The 26,841-nt window shown below is 41.4% G+C and overlaps 1 protein-coding gene across 1 annotated transcript in view; it reads left to right on the top strand.

The window, feature by feature from the left end:
* Positions 1 to 26,841, top strand: part of AP3S2 (adaptor related protein complex 3 subunit sigma 2) — a 57,962-nt gene that overhangs the window by 25,794 nt on the left and 5,327 nt on the right. The window contains exon 4 of the mRNA XM_082839764.1: positions 2,047 to 2,118. Within this exon, the coding sequence (XP_082695890.1) occupies positions 2,047 to 2,118 (72 nt within the window). The remainder of the gene's footprint in view (positions 1 to 2,046; positions 2,119 to 26,841) is intronic.

The following is a 26,841-nucleotide window of genomic DNA, read 5'->3' as shown; positions in this document are numbered from 1 at the left end:
AGAGTATGAATGCCTGGTATTCACTTGGCTGGTCCAAGGAGGTCACACCCCAGGCCAGCAGTAGAGAAAGCTGACAGCCAACCTGCTACACATTGTGGAACCCTCAAAAGGCACAAAGCTAGCTGTACAGAGTCTCACTGTGGTGTGGGTGTGGAGTGGTAAAGGAAAGCTGAGAACCAGTTAGATCCCTAAGTCCTTTCTCCAATTCTAGACAGTCGATGGTATAAGTCGGGGGGATTAAGTGAACATATGCCTTGTGAATGTTGTATACTAACTTTCCAACCCTTTTCCTGCCACTCAGCTCCCAAATTTCTGACAGCTAGTCTTTTACTCTTTAGGCAGGAGATTGTAAAATTCCTCTGGGAAATCTGACCAATCTAAGGAAAATGAAATTTAAAAGCCCAGGGCCGTGGTGGAGGGTAGGATTCCCAGCAAATAGCCATTATTACAGAGCTTCCAATCAGCCTTTAATTCTTATGAATAAAAAACAAGGATAATCAGACATCTGAGGAAAGGTTCTGACATGGAAAATGGAGACTAAAACCAACAGTAAAATTCAACTCATTTTAACAATAAAGCAAACAGCCCCCTATCTCTAAGCCACAGAGAAATAAAGGAAGACAAACAAAAATGGGCTCATAAACAGGAAACACAGAGCAGAATGATCTCTTAAAAATTAAAAACATGAGAGGAAAATGAGACAGAAAAGATAAGAAAATGGGAGGTCGAATACCCCAATATAAACAGCTCCAAAAAAAGAAAGATGAGGAATATGGAAGGGAGGAAATTCTCAACAAAATTATTTGATGAAATTTCCTCAAACTGAAGGACTTGAGTTGCCGGATTCTAAGGGCTCACTGCCCAGTACAGTGACTGAAAACCCATATTTATGTATGTTATCCTTACAGTGGATTTTCAGTCATTGTTAAAAATGTGTAGGGTTATAAATAATGCTATTATGAAATTATTATATGTGTTTTTTGGCATACATTTGTATGCATTTCTTTTGAGTATGTACCTAGGAGTAGAATTGCTGGATCATAGAGTATTAGTAAATAATGTCAAATAGTTTTCCAGAGTGGTTAGAAGTATAGTTTCCATTTATATCAATTTGTACCCAGTTAAAAACAAAAAACTCAAATGTCTCTAGGAGAATGGATAAATAAATTCAAGAATGAAATACTATACAGCAGTGAATATGTACAAGATTTTATGACATGCAACAACATGGAAGAATTCACAAACATTGTTGAGTGAAAGAAGCCAAACGAAAAGAGTACATGATGTATGACGCCTTCTATGTAAATTCAAGGACAGGCAAAACTAAACTGTGATGGTAGGAGTCAGGATGGTGGTTACGTTTGGAGAGGATACGGTCTGAGGGGGCATGAAGGGGGCTTCTAGGGAACTGGTAGTGCTCCATTTCAATATTTGGATGGTGGTTACATGATATGCTCATTCTGAAAATTCATTAAGCTATACCCTTATAGCTTAATTATAAAGTATTTATAATATACAAATTATAAAGTGTTTACCCTTTAAACACTTTTCTGTTTAAATGTTATATTTAAAGTAAATTAAAATCGTAAGCATGTTAATTAAGTTGATTCATGGAAAAGTGTTTTGAAGTTAATGTTCATTGAAATTAGCAGGACAGAGCTATGTTAGCACCATGATAATGAAAAATGTTTTTACATGTATACGTGGAGGCTTGGGGAAAGGACATAGTATTATAAGTAGCTGTTACTTCGTTATTCTTTTATATCAGCTGGCATCTTATAAAGAGGGAAAGAAAGCCTCATGTGTCTGCTGGTTGTATTGCTATACTGAAAACAAGATTGTCCTGTCCTCAATTGTCCCCTTCAAATTGGGATAAGTAGGGTGATCAGCTAATGCTGGGAGGTTTGCGGTGGTTTTTTTTTGGGGGGGGGGGGCGGGGGTTTGAGATTTATCATAAGGTAAATAGTATCTTGACTGCCCCCTTTACTTTCAGATGTGACATTTATGAAGATGTGACTTGTGTATCTATTTCTCCTTGTTTCCTAGGTTTTTGTGGAGACTCTGGATAAGTGTTTCGAAAATGTTTGTGAATTGGATTTGATCTTCCATATGGATAAGGTAACCTTCTCTCCCAAACCAGGGTTACTAGGAAACTAAGAACTTCGGACATCTCTAGCCATCTGTACACCTTCATGTTCTTTCTTTTGGTTTTTTTACTCTAGGGATAGTCCTAGAACCTAAGTTATTAAACTTAATAACATAAGTTTAATAGTTTTGGGAGTATTTTGCTGAGATTTGTTACCAGTTTTAACACACACAGGATAATTACTGGGCCTATATTATGGTTCATGTTTTCACAGACGGACTTCTTGGTTTAGGGCAATGATGGCTACCAGGCCAATGGTGAGACAAATAGTTTTGTACTGATTTTGAAATGAGTTTCTCAGGCATAGTCCAGTGACAGTGAAGCTTTGAAATAAACACATCATGGTTTTGAACTTAGCTAGTAAAATGTACCCTTTTCCTAAAGAGTAATATAGTGACTAAGACATCAGTAACATAGTTTGAGGTCAGGTGATACTCTGTAGGGAAGCCTGCCAGGCAGAACTGAAGTGGTCCGAAGTACACATTTTCAGTTTTGTGTTGATACCATACCTGTGACATGGCTTATGTCCTCATGTGCCAAATTAAATATGGGAGATAGCCAGCAAGGGGATAGGAGCTGCCACATTTATTTTATCCAGCTGGGCACATGCTGTACCCAGTGCTGTTCATTGGTGGAGGTTGGTGCATCTTAGGTTTGCTTGGTCCTGGTTTTTCTTCCACTGATTATTGTCACAATGATCCATGGCCCTTAGAGCGAGATAACGATGTTTAGGAGACTACTACCCATTGCTATGCCGTGATCCTTTATTAATCTGTTTTCATCATGACGAGATAGGTTATTTTTAGATCCATCATTGCCATCTAGAGCACTTTCATTTTCCAGTAGGATCTTCAGTCTCAGTTAACTCTCCCAGGGTTCTCAGATAGCATTTTCTGGGCTAATGCAATGGGTGTTGGAATGGAGTACAGTTTTCTCTCTCAACATGTGGCTTGGCTGTGTGGCTCCCTGAGCAGCTTGGTGCAAGAGAATCACAGAACCCCATTCCTTTTATAGATACTTGACTTGGGGCTCCCTGACAGCCTCACAAGACTTCCGGGACTGACTGATACTTTTGAGGTGGTTACTCTCCCTTTTCATATGAAAGGACTTTAGAAACTTCAGAGACCTCTCAACCTCCTCTTTGCAGGCAATTAGAGTGGTTTTAGGCTTGTCAGTTGTTAAAGGTGCTGCTATCTGGTAATTTCTGTCAAGGAGAGCCATAGCTCTAGTTTCCTTCTGTACTAGTGGGGAAAAAAAGTTAAGACTTAAAGAGACTTGAGAATATGGAGGGAACAGAGGAATGCTTTCTATAGGCCCTATTATTATTTTAAAACAATTTTTTTAAAATTGTGAAATACAAGGTGTTAACCTTGGGGTTAACACCTGGTTTCAAAGTGGATTCCTTTGGGGATGCCACCTGTTGCTTACCAAGCCATTCTCAGCTCATGGATTAAGGGATAGGCTTTGCTTGGGAATTCCCAAGCAAGAGAAGAGGAGGCACAGGTTTCCCATTCTCCCATTGTCACCATGGCAAGGTGTGTCAGGGCCTGTCTCTGGTAGAGTGGCTTCCCGCCCCCTTCTCCCAATGCCCTTTCTTTTTTTTTTTAAAGAAACTCTATATTCTTTTTTATTAAAATTTTTTTTTTTATTTTTGGCTGCATCGGGTGTTCATTGCTGCACGTGGTCTTTCTCCAGTTGAGGCGAGCAAGGGCTACTCTTCGTTACAGTGTGCGGGCCTCTCATCACGGTGGCCTCTCCCGTTGAGGAGCACGGGCTCCAGGCACGCGGGCTTCAGTAGTTGTGGTGCATGGGCTTAGTTGCTCTGTGGCACGTGGGATCCTCCCAGACCAGGGCTCGAACCCGTGTCCCCTGCATTGGCAGGCAGACTCCCAACCACTGCACCACCAGGGAAGCCCTGCCCTCTGTATTTATCAGACAACTGCAGGAGCAGACTTACCAGTGAGGAGATGGACAAACTGCCTGGATACTAGGTAGTCTGTTATTTGGGTGCCAGCTGTCTCTAGAAGTTGTCTCAGAATGCCAGATGCCTAACACCTGAAAACTTGGGGACCTATAGGATGATACACTTGGAGGAGGCAGTTGCGGGTCCTATGGGAAGTTGAGCTTGGTCCTGTGCAATTTAGGGTCAATTTGTAAGTTACACATGCGCACATGCACACACACACACACCTGTTGGGATTTTGATTGGAATTGCATTGAATCTATAAAACATTTCAGGAGAATTTACACTTTTACAATATCAAGTTTTATCCATGTTATGGTATAGCCATTTCTTCAGGTCTTCTTTGAGGTTTCTCAGTGAACTTTTACAATTTTTCCCATAGAGGTTTTACATATCTTTTATTAAATTTATTCCTAGATACCTGTTTTTTTATGTAACGATGTTTTAAATATTCATTTTTTGTTTATTGTTGCTATATAATATATCCATCACTTTATTTCTGCAAGTTGATGTTGAATTCAGAGATTGTGTTAAACACTTACTAATTCTGATATTTCATCTGTAAACATTTTGCCCATTTCTTTTCAATCCTGTAGCTTTCTTTCTGTTTCTTGCTTTACTGACTAGGAACTCCAGTGTAATGCTGAATAGAAGTGGTGATAGTGGGCATCTCATTTTGTTCATAATTTCAAAGCGAAGTCTTCATCTTGTCAGTATTTGCTGTATATATAGTATTTGAAGTATAGCAAGTTTTTGGGTAAATATTCTTTATCAAGTTAAAGGAAATTTCTTCTTTTTCTAGTTGCGAAGAGTTTTTAGTCATGAAAGGGTGTTAAAATGTATCAAAAGCTTTTTCTCCATCTCCTGGGGTAATCATGATTTTTTGCCTTATCATTCTAATATTGTTCTTTAAATATTTGTGAGGATACCTGCTAAAGTAGTAAAGTAATTCCAGTCCCAACTATTTTATTGCACGTGTCTTTTAAAGGAAATAAAAGGCCATAAAAATACTGTTCTTTCTCATATGTCTTATCTTCAGATGAGTTCTATGAAGTGTTCTGCTGCTGCTGCACATTTCTTTTACAGTTTATAAAACTGTTTATTTTTAGTTGCTCTATGACGTCAGGAAATTGCTGTCCATATCTCCTAAGGTTTTTGAAAAGTGATGATGCAAGGACCAAATCGCACTGTACTCGGCTGTAGAATGTCTAAAGGTGGCTTCCAACAGGGGACTTTCTTTCAGTGGGATTTCAAGCTTACCTTTGCCCTCGTGTAGAGCAGTTGCTAATTCAGGCATATCTTCTATTGATAGTAGAAAATGGTCTTTTACTCATATAGGCAAAGGACCTGTCATAATACAGGAGGAATGTCACCTTGAACACAGTCCTTCTTAATTAGTCTCCACCTTAAGTCAGGAATTCCCATCAGGCGGTTACACTCTGCGTTGGGTTGTCATGGATAGCTGCCCCATTCCCCTAAGCAGTTGTGGCTGGAGTAGCAGGCCTGTGTAAGGTCCAGAAATGACTCAGTTCCTGCTGCCCTGGCAATTTTTTTCTAATCTTGAGATTTCTTTCTCAGCTTCTAAATTATTTTTGTCAATGTCCTCTTTTTATTACTGCTGCTCTCTTCACCTCTTCACTCACCCTTTCTTCCTGTCTTAAAGGAAGGTTTATTCCATTCCATTTCTAGAACTAAGTCCTCTTCCTATCTCTCCCTAATATGCAGCATAATCTCGGTTCTTCAACTCGTCTCCGAGGTGTCTTTATTTGCTCCTTCTCCTATAACTACAAATTTCGCCAGATCGTCCCAATCTCTTACAGAATACAGCTCTCCCCATGCTTCTAGTGCTCCTTTTAACTGTCGTTTCATTTCCATTTCATTTAAGGTAAACCTCCTCATGTGTGAGTGATTTATACCCAGTCTTGCATTTCTACTTCGTCTGTTCCTTTTCTGGAGCCTATAGCCTGGTTTTCACTTCTACCCCAAATTCACTGATTATTTCCTAATTCGATTTGCCAATCTTCACCTTCTTTAGTGTTTCTGCAGTATTTGATGCCGTTGATCATTCCATGAAGCACTGCCTTAATCCTTTTCCTACCTTTGTTTCTGTCACATAGAACCCTCCTGGTTCTCTTATTCTCTTCCCACCTTCTACCAGTAAATTATGATGTCAGTCATCTCTCACTTCACTCTTTTCCCTGTCCTGCTTCTATCTTAGATCTCATCTGTTTCTCATACTTAAACTATTATCCACTTAGGTAGTTCGTAAATTGGTATTTCTAGTCCTGATGTGTGGCCTGAGTCTTATTTTTCCCAACTGCTCGAAGACATTTCTTTCTCATTTCATTCTAGTATCTTGTTTCTTCTTGCCACTTCTATCCGTAGCCAGATTCAGCACGTGTCTCCTGAAAACTGTTTCTTCCCTGAGCTTCCCTTTTCCGGTGGTGCTACCAGTATTCTGTGTCATGTACACGCAAAACCTTTCCTCCTTCTTCCTTGCCCCCAACAGCCAGTCAGTCACTAAAACCTGTGCTTCTTTCCATAGAGTCCTTCTTATATCTTGTGTTTAGATTCACTAGTTATTGACATTGGTCACACTTGCTTTTATATCTCTCTAGATACATACTTCTTTCCTGAACCATTTGAGAGTTAGTTGCAGACATCATAATTTTCAACCCTAAATACTTCAGCAGACCTCTCCTAAGAACAAAGACATTGTCTTATATAATATGTTGTGCATAATTCTCTAATATACTTAATTACAGCATAATTAATTATTAACCACAACATAACATTCAGGAAATTTAACATTAATATATGCTGTTATCCAATATATAGTTCATATTTAATTTTCCCCATTTGACCCAGTAATGTCCTTTATATATATATAAATTTTATAATCCTAGTTTCAATTATGAGTCAAGGAGAGCCACTGTCTTCATTTATGGTGTCTCTTGATTTCAGTTGTGTCTGTTGGGTTTTCTAATCTTGTTTTCTCTTCATTCTTGTTGATCCTGCACACTGGAATTAGATTCATTTTCCAAAGCACCCTTTAGACTAGGTCCCTTGATCACAGACCTGTTTTGGTCCCCCATTATCAAGCTTTGACCCCCTGGCCAGGCATTCAAGGCTGTTCACAGTTTGTCCCTATTCTGTCTTGTCCTCACTTACCATTACTTCTAGCCAGATACCTTCTGCTCTAGCCAGAGTGGACCAGTCTTCATCTCTTTGTAATTCGTGCTTCAGAGCCTCTGCCTGAATTGCCTTTCAACATCTCTTTGTAATCCAGTCTGTGATTCAAGCTCAGCTCAAATCCTACCACCCTAAAGCTTGTCCTGGTTACCCTGGCCTGTCATCATCTCTGTGGACAATATGTAGTGCTATTTCTGACCTTATGTACCTTAGTTTATGTGAGTTTGTATGTTTTCCCTACTTGACTAGACTGTTCTTTTCTTTGGGTTTGCCCTTGTCTCCCTTCCTGGATCTAGCATGGCCCCTTTTACTGAGTGAGCTGTCTACAGGTGAGTGTCACTAAAGAGTTCTCATGTCTCTAGCCTCATAAGCTTCTTCATGATTTAAAATGCTGCAGGTTGGAGTAAAGTTTGATTTCATAGTCTCTGGCATAGTCCTCAACTCTCCAGACTGTGCCATTTGGAGCTTATCTTGCCTGGGGCAGTTGGTTCCCTTCTGTTTTCAGAAATCCCCCAAACACAGCTCAATTTCATGGCTGAGGTGGGTATTGGTGTTGATTTTGGTGAATTGAGTTTTGTTCAAAGACAGTCACGTGAGTAGCCTAACATTCTGTTCTACCAGCGCCTCAACAGCAAAGCTGGATTTGGAACTCAATTGGGCTTTCAAGATTTGGTCATCAGAGTCATGGTTTAGTGCCTGTGTCAAGGGAATTCATCCAGCCTTTTTATAGATTTCAATCTGCAATGGGCTGTCTCAGGAGATTTGGAACGTATGCTTTGGGGCAGGTCTGAGCCCAAGAAACCCTGTAGTATGGAATTTAAATCTCTAAGTATAAGCTGCTGAAATGGGAAAATGCTGAGGGCTCAAAATTGAAATGAACTGTTGAGACCTAAGATGAAAGGATCATAAATAAATTATGGTGCTTGTTAAATGTCCCTTCTGGGAACAGAGGTTGTGATAAGAAGGCTCATTAATGCCCTTCACACCCCAGTGATGTTTGAAGCAGATACCCTGATTTCTGTTTCAGAGAATGGAGGAAGAGTAAAGGACACACGTTTTGTGTGTTTTTAGTGAGGAAGGAGGAGCTGTTTGGGCCTAAAAGAACAAGACATTCTGTTTGAGTTTTAGTTCTTGTGAAAGGTGATAGTTGGCATGTCTAACCGTCTCTGGCTACCTGTGTTTCTCTCTCTGAATGCTCCCGAGAAAGTGGAGGGGAGCCGAGGCCTGCCTTTTGTCCCATCGCATTCCAAGCCCTTCTCTGCTGAGACTTGAGAAGAATTTTGTAGCAGAATATTTTTCAGAGGCCAGTATCTTATTCCCTCAGGACAGCTCAGAGATTAGCAATAATGATTTCTTAAATTTCTAACATTGCTATACTTTGTTTTAAAAAAAGGAAAGAAAAGCTCAGACTGCTCCAAACTATACGTAATATCTGCTACAGTACACTCACTTTCCTTTGCGCCTGAACTTTGCACTGCTTCAATGTACAGTCTCATTGATTGCCACTTGAAATTACAGAGAACCTTTTTGGTTTGTTTAATCGTTCCTTATTACTGGTTTAGGGTATTAGGATGATACTGTACACAGAACAGCAAAATTTGACGTTTAGAGCTGTTTGTTATCCGGCCTTTTCAATAAAACCTAGTGTTTGTCAAGACTGTAGTGATAGCAAAGCTTATTACCAATGATGTTACTTGGTTGTGTTGCAGATAAAACAAATTGTGTATCACCTGGTTTGCTGATGTGTAGGTGCCCTAAAAGGCTGGAATTGAGATTCACTTCTTGCTATTATTATTTATGATGCAAAAGAGGATTGGCCTGCTCTGAGATAAAAAACAGAATTTCTTGATCCCCAATTGAAAACCCTTTGCCAGACTTGGTGTTTGTATCAATCTAGGTAGACTAGGTAATAACATAACTCCAAATTTTCAGTAGCAGAAAGGTTAATTTCTCACTCAGGCTGTGTGGCCGTGGTGTGTGTCTGCTAACTACAGTCACTCGGGGGTCCAGGCTGATGGAAATCTTCATCAACGTGTACTTTTCCACCTGGGCGCTTAAAGTGTGTTGGCTCTTAAAGTGACGCATCCATTGCACTCACATTTCATTGGCCAAAAGCAAGTCACATGCTCTCACTTAAAGGCCTAGGAAAGTGCAGTCCTACCGTGTGCCCAAGATGGGGGAGAACCTGAAATAGTTTTGAATATTACTAATGACTACCACAGTTTTGTTTTGTTTTTTTCTCATTTATTTTCTTAGAGGCAAAACAAATCCGACGTATGCTTCAGTATCAATTTATAGGTGGAAACTTAGAAATTTTAGTATCAGAAAAATCGAGGAACACTTGTAAAAAGGAAACATGATTGAATCTTAGGAAAAGGCATCTCATGTAGCAGCTTTTCAGTTTCTCTAATGAAATACTTGGCATTTATGTCTTATATGCTTCCCATATGAATTTAAGGTGGTTTACAAAATTAAAATTCCCTAATAGAATAAATTGCTTCCATATCTGAGAGGCAGGTTCCTCTCTCCTTACAGAGGCTTCCAGTTACCTATCCTTACCTTGATGGCTTTCTGACCTTGGTAAAGTACTGATGTCTGTTGAGAATGTTTTTGTCTTTTTTTCTCTGATTATCAAATAGCAAACATTTATTAATGAGGAGGCCACTGTGTTAGATATGGAGATACAAAGATGGAAAAGACAAATATTCTGTCCTCAAGAGGTTCATGGTGCAACTATAAAGATGGGTCACATAGAGACATTCCTGGGTCTTGGACTAAAGCAACATTTTTGGAGAAGGAGCCTTAAGTTGAATGCAATTTTTTAGGAGGCATGGTGTTATATGAGGGAGCTCTCATTTTGTACTACTTTTTATAGCAGTGATCACAAGCACTGCATTTAGTCAAATATATATAGTATATCTGCATATTGTACTTCATAAAACTAAAATGTATATACATTATTTATACAGAATAACATAGTACCTAATCGTGAGCTCTTTTATTTAATGATATTTAATCAGAGGTAGAGAAAGAAGAATGGAACTTTAAAGAAATAGCTGTTTCTGGGGCAAGTCTCTGAAATGGAGGAGGGGCAGGATAGATGGTGGCCCATCTATAGCTTTTGCCTGAGAGCCTGAGGTCCTAGATATGGAGCATGTTGGGCAGCAGGTGTGACGGCCCCAAGTCAGGTAGCTGGAGAAAACCATTAGCAACTTGAGGTAGAAGATCACTGCCAAGTGAGAAGAGCAGTGAGGTCTGTATGAATTCCTGAGTAGAATACAGTTAGCCCTCTGGATCTGAAGGTTCCACATCTGCAGATTCAGCAAACCTCAGACTGAAAATACTTGGGGGATAAAAATATTCCAGAAAGTTCTAAAAAGCAAAACTTGAATTTGCCATGCTGCCAACTATTTATATAGCATTCACATTGTGTTTGTAACTATTTATGTAACATTTACATTGTATTAAGTATTATAAGTAATCTAGAGATGATTGAAAGTATATGGGAAGATGTACATAGGTTATATGCAGATACTGTGCCGTTTTATATAAGGGGCTTAAGCATTCACGGGTTTCAGTATTTGGTGGCAGGGTCCTGGAATCAGCCCCCAACAGATACCATGGGTGGACTGTAATCATTCAAGGGGAGGGTAATCATAGAAAGGGAAATTAATGTTGATTGGGCAGCTGCCAAGTGCCGGGCATTGTGCTAGGTACTTTAAGCCCAGTCATCTTTAATACAGTAGATAGTAACATCCCTGTGTAACAGATCAGCAAGCTGAGGCTTAAAGTGCCTAAAACTTAAACAAACAAACAAACCAAAAAAAACACAAAACATGTTCTTTCCACTATACTACAGAATTTGAGAATTTAAATGCATGAATATTATAATAAATATGATATGTAAAAATTTACAGAATTTGTTGACTTCTGATTCCAAAACCAGAATTCCAGGAGACCACACAGTAGGAACAAAGGCTAAAGGTATGGCAGGGGGTGGGGAGGAATGGGAACATTAGGGGTGAAGGCCACCGGAGATTGGGAACTTTGCATAAACTGCCGCTAGACAAAGGGTCTGCCAGCTGAGGCATTAGTGGCATTTTGGGCAGTGCAGTTGTTCATTGAACTGTGGATATCCCTGACCCCCTCTACTAAATGCTAGTAGGTCCTCTGCCTGATACATTTCCAAATGCCCTCTGGGGTGGGAGCAGTGCTATCCTAGATGAAGAGCACTGAGTTAGAGTAGGGTGTGTGTATGGGATTAGGCCGAGAGAAGTTTGAAGAAGTAGATAATGGTCAGACTGTGGAGAACCTTGTCCTCTGTTTCTAAGTCCAATGTACACTCCCCAGTGCCCTTCTCACCAAGCAGTTTTGATACTTCCTCATTCTTAAAGCATTCTTTGTTTCTAGTTTTAGGTTTTATCTACCTTTCTGGCCATTTCATCTGGCATTTTGAGCTTCTTACCTCTTAAATGATCCCTCTTCTCTTTTCTTTTAGACACTCTTTTCTTAGGAAATCTCACACAATCCCATGACTTCAGTTATCTTTCTGCTAGTGATTCCTAGAGTACCATCCGAACTCACTTCACTTCAAACTCAGTTATGTCCAAAACTGAATCTCTATCTGTATTTCCAGACTGATAGTTCTGGAAAGGTTTTAGGAAAACTTCTTGGCATTCCCCTCACTGCCCATAGACTGAAATAGATATACTTGTCTTGTTTCCACCCGAGCACCTTCAATTACTTTTGCCGTGACATTTAACACAGTGTGTTGTTTTTGCTTTTTTGCCTGTTTAAGAGCACACACTCCAGAGCCTGCATGTCTCGGCTTGATTCCTGGCTCTGCCGCTTAAGAACCATATGGCTTGTGCCTTAGGAACTTACGTGTGGACAGGAAATCGTGATAGCACCTAGCTTATATGGTGGATTTGAGCATTAAATATATGGAAAGTGCTTAGAACATAGTAAATATTTATTTCATTCTTTTGTTTGTTTACCCCCCGCCACCTCCAGATACTGTTAAGGTAAGGATCAGACTGTCTCGCTCACTACTGTATTTCCAGATATTAGCACAATACTTGGCACATACTGGTTATTCATTGTTGAATTCGTTTGTCCATCTACTACCAGCGAAATAGTTAATCAAAAATTCCTTTCTTCATGAATCTTATATCTACTAGAGGGAGACAAAATAAAATAAATGTTAGGTGGTTATAAGTGCAGGAGAGAAAATAAAGCAGGTTGAGGGATGGGTAGGTATGGCTTGATATTTTATATAGGGTGCTTAGGAAACGCATCCCTGATAAGATGGCATTTGAGCAAAAACCAGAAGAAAGTAAGAGAAGAGAGAGAGAGATTCTTCCCTGGAGAAGAACATTCCAGGTAAATGGAACAAGTCCAAAGGCCTTGGGGCTGGTATAGCCGAATGGAAGTGAGAAAGGGCGGGGGGGACAATAGGAGATGAGGTAGGGATGGGGAAAGAGGAGCGGAAAAGTCATCACTGCCTCTGGAGAGAGGAGCTAGGTAAGTGTGGGGACTAACTTTTCAAAAATGTTGTACCATGTGCATATACATATATAGCCTCTTTATCACCCTGGGTCTTCTAGGTCCAGTGCACTAAAGAAAGAGTACAGCCCTCTCTTAATGTAAGCTTTATACAGTAAACAGTTTAAATTGCTGTCTCCTGCTCTGAGGCAAAGTCTGAGCTTGAAGCTAGATAAGTTGTAGATTGTCTACACATTATCCCTTCACCTTAGCCTAGGAACTGTGATTAACTCCGGAGTACAAGTGGGAGGGCCAAGGGAGTGTGTGCACAGTAGTGGTAATGGCCCAGAGTATACCTCAGGACACATTTATGAGTCTGAAAGCACATCCATCTAGATTGGGGAAAACAATTTGCTACATTGACATCTTGGTCGTTGATAAATCTTTGTGGCCTTATCTGCTTATGACCCCAAGAATTAAGGCCCATATTCTGTAGAGAACAAGTTGCTCCATCTGTTTCTGAAGTTAGCCAGGTCTGTACCGTGAGACATTTTTAGCAGGTTAGGGCAGAGGGATGCCCAGACCCATCCGCCTGCAGTTGAACTCCTGATAGCACTGAAGGGAAGTCATCCTGTCAAAGCCTGGAGTTGAGCACTTCCTGTTTTTTTGCCCAGTCACTATAAAGTGTATCCCTTTAGATTTTCAGAATCAATATATCTGAATTTACCCTAGAAGAATCATGTTAATGTTGTTTAGAAACCTCAGGGAAGGAATGGAAGGTTCCTTGCTGACTGGGCCTGACCCCCTTGGGCTTTAAGACTGCTGCTTCTTTTCCTACCTACAGAATGAGAGAAATGGGCACATTCCACACAGGTCTGTCCCTGGCACCCTGATGGCTTTCTCTTTTTACACTTAACCTTGGGCACTCGTCTGCTTTGATACAGATGGGCGACAGATCTACATCTCATTCTGACCCAGGCTAAAGGCTTGTGTTTATGGGAGTGTACAGCACCTTTCCATCTGGATGACCTGCCATCACTTCCAACTTAGTGTACACCAAACCGCTCATTGTCTCCTACTTTCCTCACCTCCTCTCTTGCCTACCCCTCACCCACTTACCCACTCAGCTGTGGTCTTCTCTTCTTAACTTTCCTTATTCTGTCAGCGATATCATCTTTCTTCAAGGCATGAAATCTCGGATGTGTACTTCGCTTTCTATTTCCAAGTGGTCGCAAAATGGTATTGGTTCTTCTTTCAGGGTCCGCTTCAGTCCCACCTCTGCCTTTCCTTCTCTTTTCCTTTCCCCTTTCCTTTCCTTTTCCTTCCTGGGTGACTAATATATCAGCTCTAGGTAACTACAGCAGCTGTATCCAGTCTTTCTCCCAACCTTTTTCACTCAGTCTAATCTTCCATAGAAAACATTTCTCCCATTTTCCCTTCAGTCTACATTCTTCCTTCTGACCTCAAAGGATCTCTGGATTGTGGATCCTCTTGTCCCTCAGGCTGTCTCTGCTTTGGAACGGAGACCCCTCAGGCCAATCAGACAGTCTTCTTCTGTTTTCCATACATACCTTGTCAATTCCCACTTCTTTGCCTTTGCCTATGCCTTGTCCCCACCCTGAAATACCCTCATCTTCTCCCTAACAAGCTTTCAAGATTTCAGCACCCAGCTCAAGTTTTACATTTGATGAAGTCTTCTCTGAACTCCAGTATTGTAGGTCTCCAAGTTATTTGTCTTCTTACTCTTGCTTTAAAGTTTTTATTCCTAATTGTTTCCAGTAGGTTTTAAACTCTTGGAATAGTGTCAATATATAATAGTTTGTTAGTTATCTGAACAGTACAGGGCACTCAAATATAGTTGATAGGTTAATTGTTGCAGTTGATTGGTTGTCCAAATTTTGTGTGGTTTTTAAATTTTTTTAATTTTCAAAGCACTTTTCAGATATAATGTCTGATTAACACAGCTAGAGGCCTTTTTTTTTTTTTTTTTTTTTGCCGTATGCGGGCCTCTCACTGTTGTGGCCTCTCCCGTTGTGGAGCGCAGGCTCAGCGGCCATGGCTCACGGGCCCAGCCACTCCGCGGCATGTGGGATCTTCCTGGACCGGAGCACGAACCCGCGTCCCCTGCATCGGCAGGCGGACTCTCAACCATTGCGCCACCAGGGAAGCCCTAGAGGCCTATTTTTAAAAACTAGATTCTAATTAGACCTCAACTTTCAAGGTTATGACCTGTGTACACCCACTAGTTTCAGGGCATACATCAGTCTATCACTTAGCTTTGCCTTTGCTCCCTTGGGAGATAACATCTGGGTGGACTCAGGAGGAGCCCTGTGTTCCTTGAGTGGGATTCTGCCTGAAGTGGCTTCATGGGTTCTGGCTCTACTAGATTCTAACTTTGTGACTTAGGCATCCCTCCTAAAGACCTCCTTGTGCCTCAGTTTCTTCAGTTGTAAAACAGGGATGATACCATATTTAATTGATTCTTAGACTCCCTTTTTTGGTAATATTTATAACTTTACATATCAAATCCAGATTTGTCTTACAGTCAATGGCATTTCACAGTTTAATTAGCATTTCAACATTTTCCTTTTTAGTGATACATAAAATAATGGTGTGATTTATAATCAAAGAGTCTTGGCATCTACCATTCACGGTTATTTTGAGGATTGGAGTTAGTGGGTAACTGCTTAGCTCAATAAATGATGATTTTTGTCTTTATTTTTACTTTTTTCCTACAGTTCTCTCTGCCTTCAATATTACCCCCTTAACTTCACCCTTTACACACCTGCCTAATGACATATTAAAAGTGTGTTTTTGACTAACTCCCTCGTTTGAATTTTTCAGTGGCTCTGTATCCCCCCATAGCAGTGATTCTTCTTCTTCTTTTTTTTTTTTTTTTCTTTTTTGCGGTACGCGGGCCTCTCACTGTTGTGGCCTCTCCCGTTGCGGAGCACAGGCTCCGGACGCGCAGGCTCAGCGGCCATGGCTCATGGGCCCAGCCGCTCCGCGGCATGTGGGATCTTCCCGGACCGGGGCACGAACCCGTGTCCCCTGCATCGGCAGGCGGACTCTGAACCACTGCGCCACCAGGGAAGCCCTATTTCCTGCATCATTTTATTTTATCTTTAAATAGGTATGTCAGGTAAGAACTCTTGTTCTCCCCATTTTACAGATGGAGAAACTGAGCTTTAGAGCTAGGATGCCTCAGTTTCTCCAAAGTCTCACAACTAGTAAGTGGCAGAGACAGAATTCAGACCCTGGACTCTGATTTCAGAGCCTGCACTCTCCACACAGCTATACTCCCTTAGTGTCCTCTCCTGCTTTAGCATCCTCAATGTGGTAAGAATGTATTAAGCTCATGTTTTGTTAACAGATAACCAGCCAGAGAGAGGATAAAATTCAAGAGAACAAAGCCTGGACCATTTTCTTTACAAAGTGTTGTGCTTAGCATTTGGGACCAATATTGCAAACAGGCAGGAAATGAGGGAGGATGAAACAGTAGACAAAAAAGAAAGTCCTGCTAGAACATTTTTAAAAAATTACTTCACAGAGAACTCTGACTCATTATAGGAATTTTTTTTTTTAAGGAAGGAGTAAAATTCAATGAGTATACTTGGCTACAGTCAACAGTACATACTCAAGAGCACAAAACAGGACTTCCCTGGTGGCGCAGTGGTTAAGAATCTGCCTGCCAATGCAGGGGACACGGGTTTGAGTCCTGGTCTTGGAGGATCCCACATGCCACGGAGCAACTAAGTCCATGCACCACAACTACTGAGCCTGTGCTCTAGAGCCCGTGAGCCACAACTACTGAGCCCACGTGCCACAACTACTGAATCCTGTGCGCCTAGAGCCCATGCTCCGCAACAAGAGAAGCCACCACAATGAGAAGCCCGCACACCACAACGAAGAGTAGCCCCTGCTCGCTGCAACTAGAGAAAGCCCACATGCAGCAACAAAGACCCAATGCAGCCAAAAATAAATAAATAAATAAATTTATTTTTTAAAAGAGCACAAAACATAAAACCAGCAAGTGAGTAATCCTTTTTAAAGAAGAAGAATTATTAGAAGAGCATAAAGAATAGTTTTTTGTTTTGTTTTGTTTGGAGACTTTACCATGATTTTTTTCTTTTTTCTTTTTTAATTTAATTTATTTTTTGGCTACATTGGGTCTTCGTTGCTGTGCACGGGCTTTCTCTAGTTGCAGCAAGCGGGGGCTACTCTTCATTGCGGTGCGTGGGCTTCTCATTGCAGAGGCTTCTCTTGTTGCAGAGCATGGGCCCTAGGCACGTGGGCTTCAGTAGTTGCAGCATGTGGGCTCAGTAGTTGCAGCGTGCAAGCTCTAGGGCACACGGGCTTCAGTAGTTGTGGTGTGCAGGCTCAGTAGTTGTGGCGCATGGCCTTGGTTGCTCCACGGCATGTGGAATCTGCCTGGACCAGGGATAAAACCCATGTCCCCTGCATTGTCAAGCAGATTCTTAACCACTGCACCACCAGGGAATTCCCTGAAGAATAGTTAATGAGTTACTGAGTGATTTGCCATTTCCCTTGCCTGGATAGCTTCTCTTCCATTTACTGGTTAGTTTAAGGCCCAGCCTTGTCTAAAATTCCACAGCATTTTGTACTTGGGTCACAGTGTTCCTTTTATTATAGTTAATTCCATGCATGTTTTATCTTCCCTCCTTGACTAAGCCCTTTGAGGCCAGGGTCCAAATCTTATCTTCATTTCTTCCTTCCAGCTTTAACATTCTGTGATGTTAAGCATATTTAAAGACAGATATTGATGGGACTTTGCTGGTAGTCCAGTGGTTATGATTCAGCACTTCCAGTGCAGGGGTCACGGGTTCTATCCCTGGTCAGGGAGCTAAAATCCACATGCCGTGCAGCGCAGCCAAGGAAATATTAAAAAAATTAAAAATAAAATAAAAATAGACATTGTTACAGATCACATTCTTTTAGTGAAAATGAGTGAATACTTGAACCTAATACATTATCTTGTTTGTGGGGGTACAGTGGGCTCACATATACATACTTAGTATATACAGATTCATCTCTAACCATTTGGCAAGAAGAAAGAGAATTAAATTCTAAATACAGAATGATTCTGTCCACAATTCTACTCCCTTAGTCTGTGCCTGGAATGAGTGTGAGAGGGAAGATTTGAATCCGCTCTTCTTTGCCTCTCCTCTCATGTGCCTGTCATGTGCCTCCCATGAGCATCTTACTGTGTTTAGAGTGATTTTAATCCTTAAAGATACAATACAGATTTTCAATCTGTGTGGTCCCTAAACAACAAGCCAGCCACTTTATCTAGTACTTAACTGAGGACAAAAAAAAGTAATCAAGAGGAAAGACTAGCCAGGTTGGACTGCATTGGTGATTTAAGGGATTTTGGCTATGCATAGTTTCCATCTTACTTGGTGACTTTAGAACTTAAACCTTATATAAGATGAGATTCCACTATTTTCTCATTTTTTCATTGTGTGATCATGTGAGTGAAAGAGAAAGACAGAAAATCAAGGGCTAGGGATTGGGTCTTATGGAATTTCATGACAAGACATCTGGAGAAAACTGGAAAATGTCTAGTCTAAAAACCAAGGAAGGTCATGAAAGTGGTTCAGGAGACACTAATAGCAAGGAAAAGAGAAAAACAGAACTTTACAAATCAGATTGCTTTCTTTGCCTGCTCTCTTTACTTTAGCAGAGCATACCAGGTTTCTGGAAGGCATTTTTATGCCCTCTTCCCCTTTTCATTTCTTTCTAAAATGGGTAATATGGGAACTAGAGACTTACTTTGGAAAAAATGACTCTCAGATGATTTTCTCTTCCCCTATCAGTACTGAGTCCACTTGGAGCATCCTCCTATCCTTTGGCCTATTAATAGCCACCACACCCCCTAGCATAGACAAAGAGATGATGCATACCCCATCCCACCAAGAATCTCTTCCCTCCTTACTCTCTGGAGGCCTTTCCTCGGAACTGATGAAACCAACCAAGCTTTTTGACTTGGGGTAGAAAAAGTTATTAGCACTTAGATTTTATATAGTAGACTAGATATTTTATTAGTGATTAACAGTTCTTTTCTAAAACTTGAATGTTGCAATATTGGCATCCTCCTGTTCCAGTACAAGCACTGTGACCATGCTCTTTTGTATTTGATGAGCATTTTATTGTCTTCTCTGTGGTAATAGTTGTTTTTTTTTTTTTTTTTTGCGGTATGTGGGCCTTTCACTGCTGTGGCCTCTCCCGCTGCGGAGCACAGGCTCCGGACGCGCAGGCTCAGCGGCCATGGCTCACGGGCCCAGCAGCTCCGCGGCATGTGGGATCTTCCCGGACCGGGGCACGAACCTGTGTCCCCTGCATCAGCAGGCGGACTCTCAACCACTGCGCCACAAGGGAAGCCCCGTAATAGTTGTTTTAAGAAAGATATGAGGGACTTCCCTGGTGGCGCAGTGGTTAAGAATCTGCCTGCCGATGCAGGGGACACAGGTTCGAGCCCTGGTCTGGGAAGATCCCACATGCTACGGAGCAATGAAGCCCATGTGCCACAACTACTGAGCCTGCACTCTAGAGCCCACGAGCCGCAACTACTGAGCCCATGTGCCACAACTGCTGAAGCCTGCGTGCCTAGAGTCTGCTCTGCAACAAGAGAAGCCACCACAATGAGAAGCCCGCACACTGCAACCAAGAGTAGCCCCCGCTCGCCACAACTAGGAAAAAAAAAAAAAGCCCGTGCACAGCAATGAAGACCCAATGCAGCCAAATAAAAATAAAATAATAAAAATAATAAAAATAAAAAAAGATATGAGAGTATGGATACGAAGTGGGGATGTGAGCCCTTGTCTTGTGTGATACAGCAGGCTTTCATCCTCCAATGCAGAATACCTGGAGAGGGATTGATCTAGTTTAGAGATTTCTGTGGATATGATTGAGCTTGGAGTGTGGTGAGTGTTGACATGTCACTACCCTTTCTGCCCATGGAGTTCCGCTAGATGGGTTCCTGCCATCCCAATATAGAACTGCATTTTACTATAGAAACAGTATTATTCATGGTACTTAGTTGTAGATGCAGGGGTGCTTTATGGTATCACATTCTAGGTAACATGGATTTGAGTCAGCTTTTGTGTCCTGCTTGCATGAGAACCTTATTTATTATAACTATAGAAAAATACATTGTAACTTTAATATTTAAAAATAAACTTTTGGAACATAGCCAGCAATGTCTGGAGACTGTATTTTTACTGGAGGAAAAAGAGTGATGTTTGTTATCTTCAGGCTTCAGGTCAGTTTGCTTTTAGTGATTGCTGGAGGACAGAGGGAACGAAAAGTGCCCAGTGAACTGAGAAGGTATCTTGAGACTGAAAGACAAGACAGGCAGCTCTATATAATCGATGGATCAGTTTATTATAGGGTAATTCACTCACAGGGTGGGATCAGGCAGTGATCTGGAAGCATTTGCAGCTACACTCCACACTGCCGAGGGGCCCTTGGGACAGTTTCATAGTTAACCTAGTGTAGGGGGGTATGTGCTTGGAAATGGGACATGCATTCCTAAGTCAAGATTTATGAATGGGTTACTAGTCTCATGGGTAACCAGGTATATGTCAGCAAAGGTCTTCATCGTTGTTTGGGAACTAACAGAGCATAGAGGCCACCTGGTCAGAATGATTATTAAACAATATCTATTACATACCAATCCCCTGACAACAGAGAAGTGATTACTGCACAGTACAGTCCCGGGTAGGATCAGCAGAAGGACAGGAGGAACTGTATGTGCCCAAGATGGCATCAGTTATGCTAACAGCCATAGACAGTGATGGCTTCTGTTGACCTGGGATTGGATTCAGAACTTTTTTATCTTCAGTGAGAAACATAACCAAGGATGAACTTTTGAAGATCCTGGAATCCTCTATTCTTGGATAGGTTTGTTGAAACTGACTTGTCTCCATCCCCTGTAGTTCCAGAGCTGTGTCCCTAAGGAGCACCTCTGTCCTTGAAGTGACACTTTTATTTTCCCTTTTAGACTGTATCAATCCTGACACGAAACGAGCAAGCTCATTTTAACCCACTTTTATCTGTGGAGGTTAACTCTTGTGTCCCAGGCAGTTAGAGTGTTCTTCTCAGTGCCAGAATGGGAAGCCAGGCCAACTCAAAAGGCCTGTGTCTCCTCAAAATCAGAACTTGTGAACCAGATGAGCCTCTTTCATCCATGCAGCCAGATTTATGAAGTACCGCTGTTACGAAGCACAGTGCTTGGCACTGGAGACCCAGAGAAGAATATGACATAGATTTTGCCTTCAAGGAAAATCATGGTGGAGGAGAAGAACAGACAAGTGAAAAATATGACAGTGCACTGAATTGAGGGCCTCAGGAGAGATGCATACTAGGCACAGCAGTATCACTGAGAAGAGGGTGATTATCTTAGCCTAGAGAGGTCCTTAGTCTTTCTTGAATTTACTCGGCCCAAGTCTTAAGTATTCATCACCTCAAATCTTGGAAGAATGGTTTTGCAGTCTCTGATTTTTACAGAACTGCTTAACAGGATCAGCATGAAGAATGGTAGAAGGTAGTGAGGGTTAGTATTAGCAATTCTCAGCAGAGTCATCAGCATTACAAGCCCTTGTTCAATTAGAGAAGTGCTTTCTTTCCATCAGGAAGTCCCAGCAGGTTAAACAGTCATTTAACTCTCTCCTTCGATGCTTCCCAGCGTTATTTTCACCTTTCTGTGCATTTTCACAGTGGAACTGCTTACCAAGCCTTTGTTGGCACAGAACCTCTGATTCAAGCTCTTCAGAACAGGAGAGTCACACCTTCCAGGAGTCCCAAAGCTGTACCTAAGCTCTATTGAATGCTCAACATGCACCAGATTTATTCTTATTTCATCTGTTAGTAAACTGGGTCACAGGAACACTTCCTGAGGGAGCCCAGGGTACAAACTTATAGGTCTCTATCCTGATCAGGACATTTCATATTGCCTCTAGGGAATGAGATGGGGAAGGTCTCAAACAGTTAGCTTATACTGACAGAACAGAATACAGGGGCCACATTGGATGCCCAGTGGATCCAGTTATAGAAGCAAGTACCTTCAACAGAGGGAGGATGATGTCACAGCTTCCTGGAAAAGAAGAATGAAGGAGACGGATGTCCAGATGTGTGGGGAGGAGAGAATAGAGTCTCGATAGCAGGTTAGATTGCCTTCAGAGGAATAGACATCTTGACTGGTAATCATTCCTACTTTTTGACTGTTTTGAGGGTTGTTGTTTTTCTCTTTAATTAATTTACTTTTTAAATTTTGGCTGCGCCAGGTCTTAGTTGCGGCATGTGGGATCTTTCTTGTGGCATGCGGACTTCTTAGTTGTGGCATGCATGTGGGATCTAGGTCCCCGATCACGGATCGAATCCAGGCCCCCTGCATTGGGAGTGCAGAGTTTTACCCACTGGACCACCAGGGAAGTCCCTTTAAGGGGTTTTAAGAGACAGAATTATAAATACCAACTTTCACTCATTAAAGTGTGGCCATAAATTTATGTATCTTGATCTTGTAAAACACAGTTTCCAGCCAGCATTTTACCTGTTAACATTTCAGATTCATCACCCAAAGTATTTCTTCTGTTGCCTTCCCCTCACATCAAGATAACCTATTTGTTTATTAGGGTTATCTTAATCTTTTTATTCAGATTAAACTCTTCCCTGTTGTGATTACTCTTGGGTCAAATTACCAGGGGATTTGCCAGGAACTAAGAAATCAGTAGCACTTTTGTTTAAACACTTCTGAATGAATTTTGCTAGAGAGCTATGAATTACTATTACTTGATAATTGATATTTGTTCAGTGCACACTGCGTTAAGCTGGGTTTAGGGCTCTTGAGGACCTTTACCTCTTTGCTATCTTCTATTCTTGTGGTTTTTATTGCCGCCTACATGACTCAGGTTTCAGATTTCTTTTTCCCTCACATCAGTTGGTTTGTTGGTTTGATCCTTTAACCCTCAGTGTTCTCTGAGGTACTTACCTACATTTCTGCTAGCATCCTTAAGATCAGTCCATCAGTCAGCTCCTGTCATTTAACAGAACCATTCTTTGTGATCTCTTTTTTCTAGGTTTTTTTTTTTTTTTTTTTTTTCCGGTACGCGGGCCTCTCACTGTTGTGGTCTCTCCCGTTGCGGAGCACAGGCTCTGGACGCGCAGGCTCAGCGGCCATGGCTCACGGGCCCAGCCACTCTGCGGCATGTGGGATCCTCCTGGACCAGGGCACGAGCCCGTGTCCTCTGCATCGGCAGGCAGACTCTCAACCACTGCGCCACCAGGGAAGCCCTTTTTTCTAGTTTTTTAAGTACATGAGTTTGGTATTGATTCTTGGCTGCCTTCTCCCCACACTCATGCTTGGCAACCTCTAGCTTTCTCAAGGCCCCTCTATCTCCACTCAAAGAAATGTCACCCATCTTACATGGTCCACTTCATAGTCAGTGGAAGGAAGTCTTCACTGACTTGTCAGGTTAACATGGGCAGCTGGTGAGCTAATCCCTAGTTGCTCATCCTTTGCTCATTTACACTGCACGAGTCACTGTGCTTACCAAAGGTCAGTTGTGATTGTTTCAGACCTGTTGATGCCAGTTATATTGGTATTGTAAATAAGTAACTTAATTAATAATATACAGCTAAACCATGAGTGAGGAAAGAGACTTATTCTATGAAAACTTAACTTGCTTTGGAAAGGCAAAGTAACTTGCGTTGGAAAGGCAAGTTACTTAAAAAAGGAAATGAAGTTGAATTAGGTTTGGACAGGATAACTGTAGGAGACTAGAAGTGGAGGACTCTTAAAATCTAGAAAAATTCTGTGCTTCCTGTTTCACAGGAGTCTGAGTTCTCCCTCTCCTTTAGAGAAACTGGAAATTGTGGATGATACATTATGAATGAATTTTATACAAGAAAAAAGGCATAGATCTCTAGCTAGCAGAAAAGATCTTTTGGGCTCTACATGAAAAATTTGATGGCTCTCAAGGTAGTGTTTATAGCAGATGATTATGGGCTTGGACATTGGGGAAAAAGTCACAATAAAAGTCAAAATAACTTATCTTTATTACATGGGTTGTCGGTTTTAAATGCTATCCATTGAGGGTAAGGAAAACAGTGTTATTATTCTGCCTCCCTCTTTTTTTCCCCCGTCTTCCTAATTTTTGGCTAGCTGTAGCTTTCTACATTGTCAAAACATATAGCATGGGCATTCTGTTGTCACTCTAATCCCATTTGTCTTAGTCCTACCATTAAGGGGATTCAGTGCTAACTGCCAGTCTTTCTGCCACGATTTTTCCAGTCACCTCTTGGTTAGCAGAAGTGTTTTCTTCTGTAGATTCCTCAAAAAAGACTCATGGGAACAATATTTCCTATTCTGTTACTCTTGATTGACAGTCACCTAGGTGTAAAATTCTTGGGTTACCCTTTGTCTCCTTGGGAATTTTTGTAAGTATTGCTCCTTTTTCTGCTAGCATTGAATTTTACCGTTGAAATTTTCAAGATTTTGTCCCTCTTTTAAGTGATTTGATCTTTTTGCCTGGTTGCAGAAATTGAGAAATCTTACCTTCAAAGTCTGTCTTGGCACTGACTGTTCTGGGTCAGTTTTTCCCTGCGATACAATGTGCGCTTTCAAGAACATCTTGAATTATATTTTTACATCATCTTTATGAACTGAGTCTTCACATATTTGTTCTGTTTCTATGTTACAGTTTTCTTTTATGCATATGTTATATCTCCTTTGCTGTCTTCTGTAACTCATTTTCTCCCTATTCCTTTTAATTCTTTTTTCATTTCATTTTAGTTGCTTTTTAAAAATTTCTCCCCTTTTTGTTCCTACCTATATTTTCAGCAGTCTCTCCTGCCTTTTCTTCCTTCCAGTTTCATCTTCTTTTCTGTATGTTTTTTCCCTTCCACTTACGTCTTCTCTTCTTCTTGTCTCCCTGCCTCTCCCATAAACTCTTGCACTTCTGCTTTGAGCTCTTGCTTCATAGTTTTTTTTTTTCAGTTTTGTAAAGTATTTTATTACATTTTATCTGCTGTATCACAGCATTTTTCTGGTGTGTAGTCTTAGTCTTCCCTTTGGGTTTCCTGTTTCTTTCCTAATTTTTTTCTTGTTTCATCTTTATATAGATCCTGTGCAGATTTCATTTTTATAACTCATCTTTAAATAGGTGAGTTTTTCAGGAACCAGCTATTTGCAGGATGCTTGTTTAGGGGAGGTCCCAAGTCTGTGTTCCAGGCTGGCTGCAGTTGTTCTCATGATTTCAGGTTCCGGGTGAGTTCCTTTACCCTTTATTTCTACCTAGCCAAGAGAGGTGGGTGTCTGCAATTTTTCCACCATGCAAAGGCTATCTTCTCCGCTGCCACAGAGACTGGCTCTGTGAGGCAAATAGAGCTTGTTTGGGTGGTTTCTCATTTAGCCCCAACTCCAGGTCCAAGGAAGTTCCTGTCTTCCAAAAACAAGGAATCTATTTGGTCCCAGAGGGTGTGTTCTTTACCTACAAAAAGTATATTTTTGCAGATCTTCCTGAGCTCTCCAGCTCCCGTGTCCTCTCTCGGTAGCATCCTTTCTTCTCAAAAGGAAAAGAGCCCTTGCTTGAGCTCCCTGCTTTTGACAGCTTTTACACCTATTGGCGCCTGGGATTGTGGTTATCTCCTTTTTTATTTAATGTATTTATTTATTTTTTAATTTTTGGCTGTGTTGGGTCTTTGTTGCTGTGCGCAAGCTTTCTCTAGTTGCGGCGAGCGGGGGCTACTCTTCGTTGTAGTGTGCGGACTTCTCATTGTCGTGGCTTCTCTTGTTGCAGAGCACAGGTTCTAGGCGCATGGGCTTCAGCAGTTGTGGCATGCGGGCTCTAGAGCGCAGGCTAAGTAGTTGTGGCTCATGGGCTTAGTTGCTCCGCGGCATGTGGGATCTTCCCGGACCAGAGCTCGAACCCGTGTCCCCTGCATTGGCAGGCGGATTCTTAACCACTGTGCCACCAGGGAAGCCCTGTGGTTATCTTCTAATTTTGTTGAAAATGGAGTTTGCATTTTTATTTATTTCTCCTTTTTTGCACTTGAAACACATTTTGAATAGCATTTAAAAATTATGACTTCATGATGCAGTGTTCAAATCAAAAGTCTTAACTGACATTATCTGTTAACCAACTGCTGGTCCCCATGATATCCTCTGTTAGGCCTTTTACTACACCTTCTCCATAAAGCCTCCACCACCACACTGTCATCCATCTTTTAAGCACCTGAAGCCCACGGAAGATGCTATGAAGATGCTTTTCAGACTTATGAAAAGCCTATCATTGGGCTTCCCTGGTGGCGCAGTGGTTGAGAGTCCGCCTGCTGATTCAGGGGACGCGGGTTCGTGCCCCGGTCCAGGAAGATCCCACATGCCACGGAACGGCTAGGCCCGTGAGCCATGGCTGCTGAGCCTGCGCGTCCAGAGCCTGTGCTCTGCAACAGGAGAGGCCACAACAGTGAGAGGCCCACGTACAGCAAAAAAAAAAAAAAAAAAAAAAGCCTTTTATTCATTCAACATGCCTACTCCACACTGGGCATTGTTCTAGGCCTTGGGGATAAAGCATGGAAGACTTTCTACTAGACCTTTGACACACCCTGTTCAGATGAAGAGGGTGGAAGACTTAGTTTGGGATTTTGAGGAGGGAGTATGGTGGAAAGGGTAGAACATGAGCTCTGGAGTCAGACAGACCTAGATTCAGTGATCAGTTCTGCTACTAAATATGTGACATTGGGATAGTTTATTGACTTTTCCATGTATCGTTTTACCTCAGATGAACGTTATAAAATTAAAATAAGTTACGTATAAAGTGCTTAGCACATAGTAGATGCTCAACAAATACTACTTCCCCCATGAAAAAGGGGTTCATTAAACAAAAGGAATAAATACTAGGAGTACTGGTATAGAGACCTATTTTTTAAAATTGTGGTAACATTTACATAACATAAAGTTTACTGTCTTCATTTTTAAATGTACTGTTCAGTAGTGTTAAATGTGTTCACATTTTTGTGCAGCCCATCTTCAGAGCTC

This window comes from Leucopleurus acutus (genome assembly GCF_964270905.1).
Source record: "Leucopleurus acutus genome assembly, chromosome: 1".
NCBI lineage: Eukaryota > Metazoa > Chordata > Mammalia > Artiodactyla > Delphinidae > Leucopleurus > Leucopleurus acutus.
This window is presented reverse-complemented; position numbering and strand designations above follow the sequence as displayed.